This window comes from Talpa occidentalis, unplaced genomic scaffold (assembly GCF_014898055.3).
Source record: "Talpa occidentalis isolate TD23 unplaced genomic scaffold, MPIMG_talOcc4v2.1 talOcc4.10, whole genome shotgun sequence".
NCBI classification, from domain to species: Eukaryota; Metazoa; Chordata; class Mammalia; order Eulipotyphla; family Talpidae; genus Talpa; species Talpa occidentalis.
In genome coordinates, this window is record NW_023600993.1 from 32,215,899 (window position 1) to 32,230,226 (window position 14,328).

A 14,328-nucleotide genomic window follows, 5' to 3' on the forward strand; every position below is an offset into this window, starting at 1 on the left:
TTATACAGCTGCAGTATAAAGCTGGAGAGATTTGGCTTTGCAGCTTGACTTTTAGAGAAAGCCAAGTTTTTGAGGCTTTGAGAAATAGACTCTGGTTGTTAGAATTGTAAATTAGTTATTTGTAGAGTTTTTGGCTTGTTCTGGGTAAATAAAAGCATGCATTTCCTTAGCATTACCGACGTGCCCTACACTTTTCTCGGCTCTGAGTAACTCGGTTCTACTCAATTTGTTGGACACTTTCTCTCTAGACTGAAAGGCCAGTGGCTGTAGTCTGACTGTGTCTTTGACAGCAGAAGCAGTTGTGTGATTTTTTGAGGAGCTTACCCATTCCTAAATAAGTTCATTTTAGTCTGTGTGCTGCAGAAGCTAGCACCGTAAATAAGTTAAAATATCTTGGTCTTTAGTCCTAGCTATCACATTTCCTTTTGCAGGCATCGAAGGACAGCAGAATGTGGCCTTGTGCACTTTCTGTGTTCCCCAGAATGTCAAGCCCACTTAACTTTCTGGAAGGTTCAGTTTAAATTTGGGTTGCAAGATTGGGAATGAAGTCATCTACATCAAATACTTTGGGGAAAAACTGATAATGTTTTCTTAGCTCACTCCCTTTGCAACTTCTGTTCACTGTAATTTTCTTTGAAAACTCAACTATTCATTTCCCTCCACATTTTCCTTGCCAAGTTTCCTTATTCTCTCACAGTTCCCCTTTGCAAGGTGATCACCTTGTTGGTGAATGAGTTCACGAAAGTGTCTTTGACTAGAGTACTGGCCAGGCCAGTGTCACGTGTGCTTTGCTGGCTCTTTAGGCTATTGCTGTCTATCTGATAGCCACTAAAGGGTTTAATACGATCCGACACCAGGTCTCAAATGTGTTTAAACAATATGGAACCTTGGCTTAATGCAGCTTAGCGTTAGGTTACAAAACGCAATTGAATTTTCCTGTGGCAAAGATTGAATGGGATGGAGAACTTGAGAGTTATGATTGTTTATGAGCTGCCAAAGAAGCCCTAAATTTACCATTGGGGGAGGGGGTTGGGCTCTCAATCCCTAAAAGAGAAGAAAAGTTGCCCTTAAGTGATGAGGCTGATACTTTTGTATTGATTTTTGTGAGTTGTGGAAACTGTTTGGATGAGAGAGTAAATCAGGGGTTGTGTAAAACTCATTGTCTAATTTTTGAGTCCTTAATTTTTTCTCTGGAAAAGTTTTTGAGTGCCTCTGTAAATGTGAAGATACAACTTTTCTTGCAGCTTTTTCTGTACTAAGGAGTTTGTGAGTTATAGGCTTTGCTCCTTTTGCTTCTTTTTGGTCCTTCCTGCTCTTTGGCTCAAGGTTTTTAAATGCTGTTCAAAGTTTTTAAATATGGCCTCCCACCTAATGAGTATTCTTTTTTTACCTGCATTTGCATGTGGAAGAGTTTCTGACCTATATCAGAATTAGTAGGATATAAGAGATGTCCTACACATAAAGATGTGCTTTTAAAAATATCCATAAGAGGGCCTCCCCGGTGGCGCAGTGGTTGAGCGCTGGGTTGCGAAGCTGCCCGCAGCCCCTTCAGCACCGGTTCGATCCCCGGCCACCGGGCGAGGGTCCCACATGGTGCACAGACCTCTCCTGCCACCCGCTGCTCCCCCCAGCAGTGTACTTCCTTGTTCTGTTCCCCGCTCTGGCTCTGGTGAAATCTCTCACCCTCCCACACTTCTGACTGTACCCAGTGCTTGTATAAATAAATAAATAAATAAATCTTAAAAAAAATATATCCATAAGAGATAGCTTATTGCAAAAGTATGACTGCTGGGTATTTAAATATTGAAGTGCTTGGGATTTTAAATAATTTGTTCTATATTATGTCATATATTTTCTCCAGCCCATCTTTGCCCTACTCTGAAGTTCACCTTCCTAATGCCCTGATTTAATTTTCTGCTCCCCTGCACAGTCTCGGTTCCCTCTGATTGACCTAAAGGTTGAAATCCCCACTTCTTACTCATCTGTTTCCTAGCTTCTTCACAATCTGACACCGAACTTTATTTCACATAACTGCCCAAGGATTCCCCTGCCCTGCCTTCTACCAGACTTGGCCACCATCTTCTGGCATCAAAACTTGGGCTTACTTTGATCCTTCCATCCAGAATGCAGTCTTCCTGTTCCCCCTCTTTATATGCTGATCACATCCTCAGTATTTTTTGAGCCACTTACTTTGCCACCTAGAAATGATAAAATCATTGTATGTACTTTGTTTCTCCAACTAGGTTGCAAACATGTGGAATATATTAGAAACATCTTAACATTTATTTCTTCTCCAGTCCTCCTCAGTATCTAGCACAAAGCCTTTTCAGAGCAGATTCCAGCGAATCACCTGCATAAAGAAAAAGAAGTGCAGGGGCCTCCCTGGTGGCAGAGGTGGTTGAGTGCCGCACTGTGAAACTGTCCACAGCCTCTGCAGAGTGGGTTTGATCCCAGCTGGCCGGCTGGCCTGTGAGAATCTCACATGGTGCAGCAGACCTCTCCTGTCTCGCTCCGCTGCTCCCCTCAGCAGTGTATTTCGTCAGTCTGTCTGTTCCCCGCTCTGTCTCTGGTGAATCTTCTCACCTTCCTGCGTATCTGGCCTGTACCCCGGTTCTTGTATAAATAAATATATCTTAAAAAAAAAAGAAAAAGAAGTGCAGAACACCTACCAGTACTTCATAAAGAACACAGTCTGGGGTAATTTGGAATCTTTTGAAGTAGCAGCAACTTAAGTCTTTTCATGTACATTATTATCTTTTCATTCCTTCTGTGAGGTCATAGGTTGATATATATCCTCTGTCATTGTTGAAGATAAGGAAATAACTGACTTTGGTCCCATATTCAGGTCATTTAGCCAAGCCATGGCGGGACTGGCCTTGAAACACCACAGGCCAGGCTCAGAGGTCAATGATCTTTCCATTACTGCATTAGATTACCTGTTTTTCTTTTATCAGATTGCTCTAGCCTTTATCTCACATATGTCTGGTGTAAAAATGAGTCACCTATAATTGAAAAGTTGACATGAACCTGTGGATTTTTACTATGCAAAATAGGATCATGATTCAGAATTTAAACATCCATACTTTTAAAAACATCCATAGTTTTAAATATCCTACTTTGTGACTTCTTTTTTTCTTTTTTAATCATTTGTGTAAGCATGGATAATGTCAGATAGTGATAGATTTTAAATTACGAAATGATTGCAACAGAAATGCATTACTGGAGATATCAGAGTATGTTCTTTGTCTTTAAAAAAATCAGCTGAAATAGGTGTAAGATGGGAATTCCTTTAGGTAGTGAATCAGGCTGCTGCTTGATTCACTGTTTTGTCTGTTAGTAAGTTATCTTTGTTGTTAAAAGATGGTCATAGCTGTGAGATCCGTCTGACAGATTTGATGTAACCTTGAGAACAGATATAAACTAAGCTACACTGTGATAAAGACATATGTAGTCTGTCTAGTACAGTGAGCATTCACATTATTCACATAGCTCTCTTCAAGGAAGGATGGAAAGAAGCTAAAATTTAGTGTCATAAATGTAGGCCCAGATGCAATAGACTTGTATCTAGGACTTTGGATGGGGGGTTCAGTTTAGAAAGTCCAGGTTAGTAGTAGTCTGCATTAGGTCACTTGATGTGCTTGTTTTATTTTTTAAGTCCAAAAGAAGTTTAATAACATGTATACCTCCTGTATCCATGGGAGAGAACCAGCAAAACTGAGTCACTTGCTATATGGCTTTAGACACCATCTTAAGTAGCTTAGTTAGAACAAGAGGGACTTTAGGGTGGGAAAGTAAGGGGACTGTCAGGGAGTTTACCTAGGAAGGCGGTGCTTGTTTTAAAAGCATATTCCAGAGCCCCACATTATATTTACTAAGTGAAATTTCTGGAGGTGGGGTCTAGGAATCCAAAAGTTTAACCAGATGTCCTGGTAGTTCTTATGTACCCTAAAGGGGTATTTTAGGGCTTGGTGATGCTGAGTGAGTATAGAGCATGTTGGTAGAAGAGCATTCTTTGTAGGGCCTGAGGTTCTGGAAGATTGTGCTCTTGGGAGCTCCAGATTAGGGGACTGTTAGGCCTGGTCCCATGAAGGAGTGTGGTTGTTGGAGAGAATGGGTTTTAGGATGTACAGAGAGTAGGAAGCAGATGGAACCTAGAGATTTTGTAGAAGAGGATGAAATTAAAGTGAACTGACTTCCTAGAAATATAAGCTGGGGTTGGGATTGCGTTAGGTTCCGGGGTAGTCAGAGATGAAACCGGGCTGTAGGAGAGTGCCCAAGGAGTAACCCAGTGAGCAGAGACTGCTGGACCTAAAGGAGGATTGGTGATCTAGGATGGCTGTAGTAGGATCAGAAGAATCTTTTTTACTATCTGAATTTTTACTTGTTGATAGCCAAAATAGATGCTAACCAGTCACGAGAACATTGTTATTTATGCTAAGGTTAAGAAATAAGGAACTATCTTGGCCTAATAAAATTAAAGACTTTCCATTAAAAATGGTCTGTAAGGAGTTTATCATGTAGGAATACCAGGCATCAGAAAATTCAGTTGAGGAAAACATCTCATTCCTCAGTGCCAGGAAGGTTAAGTGTTTTATCTTTATGCACGTGCCTGCTTGTGGGAGTGTTTTGACCAAGCATTAATGTGAAGGTTATTTCATTCAAGGGGGGGATTTAATCTCAGTGCTAGTTTTCTGTTGCTGCTGTTCCAAATCACCATAAACTTAGAGACATAACACAGATGTATTGTCTCACAGTTTCTGTTGGTTCTACACGAGTCTTACTGGGTTAAAATTAAGATGTCAGCATTGTTAGCAGGGCTACATGCCACTCTGGTTCAGTTACCCGAAATCGTTCATGGTCTGAAAATATTACATACCAAAGCTATTTTGAGAGAGAGAGAGACATATACCATGTTCACACGTTCACCTTTTATTACAATTATATTAATATAACATAACAATTAATAATGTGTTATAATTGTTCTTTTTTATTATTGTTGTTGTGAATCTCTTACTATGCCTAACTTATAAATTAGACTTTTCACAGATAAGCATGTATAAGGGAAAAAAATAGTATATATAAGATTGGATACTGTGTGCAGTTTGGGGCATCCCATGGGGGTCTTGGAATTTATCTCCTGTAGATATGGGTGACTGCTGTATAAGAATGTTCATAGAGCCTTTATGCATAACATTCCAAGTGGATGCAACCCAAATGCCTATCAACAAGTAAATGGATAGATCCACAAGTGAGTTGTGATATATTACAATGGAATACTATTCAACAATCAAAAAGAATGAGCTATTATATTTAGCTAGCAGTGGTGAGTGCCATATTTGAAGCAAATTTGTCTTATTTGTTGCATTTTGCATCATTTGTTAAAATTTAATTTTTATTCCCAGGGCGTATCCCATCCCCCTACTGAGGGAACAAGCCTTATATTAAGAAGTTAGTAAAAGGATAAGTTATATTTGGTTAATTAAGGGGTTGATTATCCCTTGAAGAACTTACAGGAAAAAAATGATTAATACAATTATTTTCTTTTAGAGGACTTCTTTCTATAACACCGAATAGCTTGTACATGAATAGTAAATAAGAAATATCAATGATGGTTGTGTGGGTTTGCATTAAGATCTGTCATAGGCAAGGGGAATGGAATAGATGGAGTATAATAGATTGTCCTCATGTAACTGCTGCACAGACAGAAATTCTTTCAAATGTGGTTTAAGCACAGTAAAGATTAGTTACTGAAAACAAATAAAAGGAAAATCTATTTCTCTCCCCAGCCTTGGTCAGTGACGGAGGGTTGTACTTTCTCCTGTGCCCACCTTAACAGCAGCCTCAGTCTACCTTGTTTTACTACCTGCAAATCTGCATTTTTCACTCTGTTGTTTCTGTTCATTTTTAATGTTTCCTGAGACAGCTCCAGCTATGCTAAATTACTTGCTTGTGCTATCAAGTTATCTCCAAAGGAAACAACTGTTATTTTTTGTTATAAACTTGTATAAATTTAAAAGTTTATCCTAATCCTAATTTTACCACCTTTATCTTTCATTTTGTAGAATGACAAGTTTTTTCCAGAAACACATATGTGGCATTCAACAAAACACCCCTGGTGTTAAAAGTAGTTTATTTTAAAACAATTTCCTGGAAACGTTTTATTAAAAATGTGTTTCTTGGTATTTTCAGCTAATATTTACATCTTGCTTACTGTGTGTGAGATAATCTAAGTGCTTATGAAAGATTGCTCATTTTATCCTCCTCATGCTATCTTATGAATCTGGTATTATTCTTATTTTATGGATAAGAGAACTGAAGAATAGAGAGATTAAGGAACTAGCCCCAGGGTTGGTTACTAGGTGCACAGGTATTCTGCATCTGTAGACTGTGCTCCCAAGTACTGTGCTACATTACGTCCTGTGCTATTTTATTATGACTTTCTTGTATAGGTCAAATAGGTGATTTACAGAAAATTAAAACCTTGTCAGCAATAAAAACACAAGTGAAAGAGTTGCACTAAACTCATAAGGACATCAGCTTCATTTACTCAGAAGCTGGGAAAGATGCCAAATTAAAACTCTTCTAAAATTGTTATGATAGTTTTGTATAAGTGTTCATTTTATTTATTTATGGTTTTAAATTTCTTCCTAGACATATCACACCTGAAAAATTTTATGTGGAAGCTTGTGATGATGGAGCAGATGATGTCCTCATCATCGACCGTGTGTCCACAGAAGTTACCCTCTCAGGTATTTTATAGCCATATTTAGAAATGTCTGAGAAAGATTTTATACCTAGCTTGTAATAATTAAAGTACTCAGAGTGTGAATATGTCAGTGTGTGAATCTGAGTGTCTTCCTATAAAATGTAGGAAAGGTATGACTAAATTGCCATTTATTTGGTTATCCTGCTAAGAACCATTGTAGTTTTCCTTTGACCAGATGGAATTAGAACTCTGTTTCAGTTTGATAATTTTGCATTTTCTATGTCTGTTGCTTGTTAGCTGCTGATTGATTTTAACCAATATTAGTACTCTTCTCCCAAATTTTAATCACTTCTTTATATCATATTGATACAGCCTAGTGTATTATAAAAGCTCTATATTTTTAATGACTTTTGACTGTTCAGTGACTTTTTTGTTGTAGGTAGGGATTGCACTCATTTGAGTGGGCAAAGCTAGTTATGAGTAACTTGCATATAACGACAATCCCAAGAAGTAGACACATGAAGAAATATTTTGACCTGAAGCCAACGAGGATGAGGGGCAGACTTGCTCAGTTTCTCTTTCAGTTTCTTTTTTCCACTGGGAATGTAAACCATTGCCAGGGAAAGAGGGTTTTTTTTTTTCCCTTCCATGTAAAAATAACATGTTCTTAAAATTATTGTAATTTTATTGCAGTTGAACTCATTAATATAATTTATAGCTCTATCAGTAGTACATTTAAGTTTAGCAAATGATCTTTCTCTGAACTTTTCACTGCACTACTGGTATTACCATTTTTCATATTAGTTAATTGTGGCATGGCATTACTCAGTAAATCGAGTTATTAAGAGAAGCAAGTGAATTTTATACCTTAGTCAGAATCACTTTATTTATAATAACAGGACTGTCTTTAGAAACAGGACTCTGTTCACAGCAGTGTTTCAAAGTGGGTGTCAGGGTATTCACACTCTGACTGAAATAAAACTCATGTCTCCATGCATGAATTTGGGAAACTTTGAAATAAATAGGGGAATAGCTTTATTTTACTTAGACCTTCATAGAGCCTTTACTTTGCTATGAGTCATGACTCGGAGAAGACATGGAGGTAATATGAATGCAGCCCAGTAAGCTTCTTTTAACTGGGAGACGCTATCTCTTTGCTTTTTTGTGGATTCCTTGAACTAGAAGTTCTCCAAAATATATTTTGTGAAGCAGACTGGTTTAAAATTGTGAAATGAGACCTGTGATCTATAAATATTCTTTTATTTTTTATTAGGAAGGACAGTATTAATAAAATCAGAGTTAATGATAATGCCTCTGTACTTATATAAATTACTTTTTTTTTTTAAAGATTTATTTATGCATTCAAGAGCTGGGGTACAGGGCCTCCCCTGGTGGCGCAGCGGTTGAGCGCTGGGCTGCGAAGCTGCGCAAAGCCTTAGCAGCGCCGGTTCGATCTCCGGCTGCTCCCCGGCCACCGGAGGAGGGTCCCACATGGCGCGCAGACCTCTCCTGCCGCCCGCTGCTCCCCTCAGCAGTGTACTTCGGTCCTTCTGCCTGCTCTGCTCCCTGCTCTGGCTCTGGTGAATTCTCTCACCCTCCCGTGCTTCTGACTGTACCCAGTGCTTGTATGAATAAATAAATAAATCTTTAAAAAAAAAAGAAAAGATTAACATGTAAGAAAATAAAAGTTCTTTAAAAAAAAAAAAAAAAAAGAGCTGGGGTACAGGCCAGAGGTGTGGTGGGTGAGAGGATTCACCAGAGACAGAGCAGGGAGCAGAACAGGCAGACTAAAATACGCTGCTGACGGGAGCAGCAGACAAGGCAGGAGAGGTCTGCTGCGCCATGTGGGTTTCTCCCTGGCCCGCCGGGGATCAAACTCTCGTGTTGCAGAGGCTGTGGATTGCTTCATAGTGTGGTGCTTAACCCCTTGCGCCACCAGGGAGGCCCTATATGATTACTTTTGAGACCTGAGGAAGATGCTTTTCTTTCCTCCTTCCTCTCTTGGAAGGAAGACCTCCATTTCCCACATTCTTTAGCCTTGGATAGGCAAGCCTTTTTTTGCATTCCATTAATTGCATCTTGTGATTGATATCTTGTGTCAATCTCCATTTCCATTCACTTTCAAATTCTCTTAAAGGAATAGAGACTTTGTTTCTGGCAAGAGGTTGAATAAGTTTGAAAATTTACACTAGAAATAACCACACCTTATTTGATGAGGATGTTGAAGCATGTTACATTTTGACAGTGTGTTCTGGACAGCCTTACTACAACATGGACATTTTTATTTTAGATTTTGTCTAAATGGAGATCTAATACTAATGAAGGAATATTGCTTTCTAAGAACAAATTGTGTGTTTTTAGTTGCAGTAGCTATTAAAACCAAACTAAATTTACCTTTCTATTGGTGAGCGTTTTCTTTTTCTTATTTTATTTTAAAGTCAAGAAAGATATTCCTCCTTCAGCCGTCACAAGACCAATATTTGGTATATTGGGCACAATTCATCTGGTGGCAGGTAAGAAGAAATAAACTAAGATTGGCAAAGAAGGTAATTAAATTGACACTTTTATAGTGTTACATGAAAAGGCAACCTCATATCATGCTTTAGGCAATAAATGTATACTTTAGGTATTTGTCATTATTTTATGAAAGTATAAAATACCCCAAATGCCAAGAAGCTAAATTCATTAGCCCAAGGTTCTATTAAAAGAGTTTTATTTTTGGTTTTATTTCAAGTAGAGTTGAACTCTCCAGTGGTGTACAGTTTTCATAAATTCTAAGAGTATTTAGATAAAAATTTTAATGCATTGGTGGAAGGAGTATTGTATTCCATGCCTTTTAGAGGACCAAAAACTGGGTCTTTATATAAGACAGTCTCATTCTGCTAGCCTTTAGAATTTAAACAATAAAGATTGGTTCTTTTGGCTTTAGAGGTACCTTACTTACATTTATATATGTTTGGCTTTACTTTATGCAGGTAATTATCTAATTGTCATTACCAAAAAGACAAAAGTAGGTGAATTTTTCAATCATGTAATCTGGAAAGCAACAGATTTTGATGTCCTTTCTTATAAGAAGACAATGTTGCATTTAACTGATATTCAGGTAAGAACTGTAAGAATTTGCTAATTGCAAACCTAAAGAGGACTATGAGGGTGGTGGGAAGAGAGGAAATACAAAGAATGTTTGGTGGATTTCATTTTAGTCTCTTTAGGCAACCCATAGAGTACGGCTGTGCTACATTTATTCCTAGCTATAAAATGTATTTTTAAAAAGTCCTTCATATGTTTTATTGCTCCTGGTTTTGATCTGTTTTGTTTTTTTTAGTAACTCAGTTCTTAAAGTTATGGAATATTTATAGAAAAAGGACAAACAGAAAATGCCCATATATAATCAATACTGACTTAATTCCATATTCTTTTTGTAAAGAAATAAAATAATAAATACCTTTAAAATCTACTCATCCATTTCATTTCCTCTTTCCCCAGAGAAAAAGTTTTCTTTTACCACATATCAATATAGGTTGTGTATATATTTGTGTGTGTGTATTTTCAAACAATCCTCTTGCAAGGTTTTATGTGACTATGTTTTAGTTACCATGGTTAGTTAATACCAGTCCCCCAACAACGTGGTGTAAATTTCAGTTACTATGGTATATTAACTAAAGAAATAGCCCACTGAAGATCAAAGTGCAAAGAAACAAAAACTGACAGCTGTAGACATGAAATTAGAATTGAAAAGATGGAGTATAGCTGAACATGGGAGTCCCGACATGTTCACCCTTAAGGTACCCTGCCAGAGGTCTTGGTGAAGGTGAATTTATTGACATTAATGATGAAGTGTTTGTGTTGGAAAGGTAGAAGATGTCCCAGTGAAAATGATGTGAGCTATAAACTCCACATTAAAAAAACACTTGGAGATATTTCACGACTTTGAAAGTGCAAAGGATGAAGTGTTAGGAGGAGGTCTAGGCTTAGAAAACTGTGGCAATTAGCCAAGGTGTGGAAAAGATATTCTGTATCATAAAGTATTTAAGAAGACAGCACTGTTCAAGCACTCTTGATAAATTTTTTATAAGAAATACAATTTATTCCTCAGTGATTCTCATATTTTGCACTGTACTAAATTATACTGCACTAAATAAATATTTTACTATTTTTTCCATTTCCCTGTACACCTAAAACTTATAGTGGAATTTTTAATGTTTTGGCAAAATTTTTAAAGATCCTATAACCATCATTATTTCTGCCATTGATTAATGATGGTTTAAGATTATAAAGATAAATTGGTCATTTTTACAGTTCCACCATACCACAAAAAGTAAGAACTACCTTTATTAATATTCACATTATATATATTTTTATTTGAAGTGTTTTTTAAAACTTAGATGTATGGCATTGTCTTGTTCTAGTTTTTGAAATTTCTTCTAACATCAATTTTATGTTTAGAGATTTATACCTATTGAGTGTTGCTTTTATAAATTAATTGTATTTACAGTGTTTGCTGTAAAAATATTTTTATATAATTCTCCAAGATCACAAAAATGTTTGTTTCTAAAAGAAAACTTACTATTTTTAAACATGTAACTTACCAGTGATAAATATTCTTTATTTTTCTTAATGGCTAAATAAAACTGTAGGAATGTTTTTTTATACTTTAGTTTAAACTTTAGATTTTCTTTTTTTTTTACTTATAAGTGTATTTATTCTCTCTGAGACATGATATTTTAAGAGTAAAAATAACTATTTATTTAATTTCCTGGTAATATTTACTTGAACAATTTTCTCTTGATTGCTGTACTTGTTGTCAGGCCATGTAACTAATTTTAGCATTGCTCACTACATATGCTTTGCTTGTACCTTTTTTTTTTAAAACGTGTCTGAGTCCAAATTAAAAATTTTATGGTATGTAGAATTATAACATGAAGGTTACTAACATTACCAATTATTTTTTGAAAGGAAAAACATGTTGAATTTGGTATTTAGTGGGAAAGCTAGCAAAATAATGATTAAAATAAAGATAAATTTAACTCTTCCTGGACTTTTTAATCTTTGTGATTTTTTTTTTTTAAAATTCCACTTTACTTCCCATTCAGCCCAAGCCAGTAAAATTTCTTGAGAATGAGGATGACATTATGCTTGTCATTTATTCTTTGTGTTACTGGGCCCTTTATGAATTTAAAATTGTTTTTTATTTGTCATATGAGGATAATTATGCCAACCTAGCTGAGCAGTTGTGAAGATGAAAGAAAATTTATGTAAAGTATCTGGCACACAGTAGGTCATAACCTAGGATGATAATGTCTTATTATAACTCTTCTGACCTTTTGAGTATAAGTTTTGAAGGTTACCAAAGGGAAGGAGTTTTGCCTTTCATTAATATTGTTTACTCAGCATCTTAATGTGTGTCAGGAACTGTCCTAGGTTCTGGGAAAATGGTGGGTTTCCCCAGCCCAGGCCAAGTCCTTGTGACTGTTGTATGTAACTGGACTTGATAGGTTTTTTTTTTTTTCATGCTGACAGATTCCTTTTCGGGTATGAGATACTGATTTTATTTTCTCCCCTTCATTTACAGTTACAAGATAACAAAACTTTCCTGGCGATGATAAATCATGTCTTGAGTATGGATGGCTTTTACTTTTCAACAACATATGATTTGACTCATACTTTACAGCGACTGTCCAACACTAGTCCAGAATTCCAAGAAATGAGTCTTTTAGAAAGGGTAAGCTTAATCTTCAGTTATTTTTATTTATTTTGCTTATTTTATTTTCAAAGGGCTGTTCTTTGCTTTACCCATCAAAGTATATATTGAATTTTCTCAATCCTGGCTGAAATTTGACTTAACAAAGGCAATTTATTAAAACAAAACTGCTATTGAATTAGGAATTAGAGTGACTTTGAAAATACACTTTGTTTCAAACATCCACCACAATCCCAAATTCAGGGCCAACAGAATCTCTGTATGTTTCACAGGTGGGATTGCAAACAGCTCGTGAAGGTATTAGAAAAGCCGTCTAAAGTGCATGTATTTAAGGTAATTTCCTAGCTCTGAGTGTTTGCAATGTCACCAGTTATCAGCATTAGCAACATAATAATGCTTATAAAATTATTGTTCTAACAGGTGATGTTTTTCTGCAGTGAACTAATTTATAGTTTCTGAAGCTAGAAAAGTAACAGTTGATTTAAGAACTTGAAAAATACCTTTTTGTTTAAGGTGGGTGTTTTATCTTTAAGATTAGTGTTTCCTTAAACTAGGCCTCAAATGGTATCAGCTTAAAATCGCTGCTTTTTAAGAATACTGCTTGACTTGATTAAGGAATCTTAGATGTGTTTGGGGAGCATTTAAAAGGTTGCTTTCAGTTACCTTTTAATAACTTGTATTTCATTTATGAATTTACTAGTAATTGACCATTTTTGAATTATAAGAATGATAATTTCATCATGTTCAGCCTAAGTCAGTATTTTTAGTTGTCTGGGTCTTTTAAGATTTTATAATATAATAAAGTAAAATTATATGCAAGCTTAGATATAAGTTTAAATGTAAGCTAAGCAATCAAGAAATTTGGCTTTTAACTGTAAGACTCTTGCTTATAAAAGCAGTTGCTATATTCTCCTTTTGTTTATCAAATATCCCTCTCTCAAATTCCTGCTATGTATCAGCAACTGCACTAGCCACTGGGGACACAGAATGCAAAGACTGCCTTGTGGGAATCTGCAGTCTTCTGAGGAAGCAGAAATTCAAGCAATCACAAAATAAGGGAACACTGTTGCTATCATGGGGATATGAACCAAAGTGGGTGTTGAGGTATCCTGGAAGAAGGTGGAGCGCTCTCTCTCTGGGAGGGGAGTGATGGGTGTCTTTGCTACGGGTGCTAACATTTGAGACTTGTTATGTAGGCCTTACTGGTCAGATGACAAGAGGAGAGGGGGAGGTTCCAGGCGGAGGCAGTGGCAATATTAGACTAAATTGAAGAAGCTGCTATCTTATTTATTGGGATAGGAAGGGAGGTTTTTGTCACTAATTAAGTGTCAGTTAAAATTAATAAAGGGATTCATAAAATGAGAAAACCAACCATATATACTGTAAACATTTTACCTTAAAATGTAAAATTTTACATTGGTCATTTTTTTTATGTAGGACCATATATTTTTTAATGTAGGACCGTAAGTTTTTCTTTGGTTTTGATTTTTCTGATATCTAATTGTCTTTCCTGTGTAAATTACATTGATAATGCTTTTCAGTTTGAGGCTCTTTAAAGATTTTGACACTTGCAGAGCAATCTCTTTGCAGAATTCTCTGGATTCTCATTGTTTCCCTATTCTTTTATACTTGCCACTCTTATTCCTAACTCAACAGCAGTTTTATTTTAATAACTTGTATTTCATAAAGTGAAATTTCAAATCATTTAACTTTATAGAAACAGTAGGTTGTTTTAAAGTCATATTTCGTTGATTTATAAAATATTTATTTAAAATATGTATTGGTAATAGTAATGACAAGTACAGCTGGCACAAGCAAGCTGGGAGCACACACCTAAATCTGGGGAAATGTACCCTTCAACTAGTTATGACTAAATGCACAACCTACACCCTGTGACTTTCAGCTTCGGAGGGCAAGGATG

At 36.2% G+C, this 14,328-nt stretch overlaps 1 protein-coding gene across 1 annotated transcript in view; it reads left to right on the forward strand.

The window, feature by feature from the left end:
* Positions 1–14,328, forward strand: part of SACM1L (SAC1 like phosphatidylinositide phosphatase) — a 41,385-nt gene that overhangs the window by 682 nt on the left and 26,375 nt on the right. Inside the window, exons 2-5 of the mRNA XM_037527691.1 lie at positions 6,652–6,749; positions 9,145–9,219; positions 9,682–9,809; positions 12,279–12,428. Of these exons, the coding sequence (XP_037383588.1) occupies positions 6,652–6,749; positions 9,145–9,219; positions 9,682–9,809; positions 12,279–12,428 (451 nt within the window). The remainder of the gene's footprint in view (positions 1–6,651; positions 6,750–9,144; positions 9,220–9,681; positions 9,810–12,278; positions 12,429–14,328) is intronic.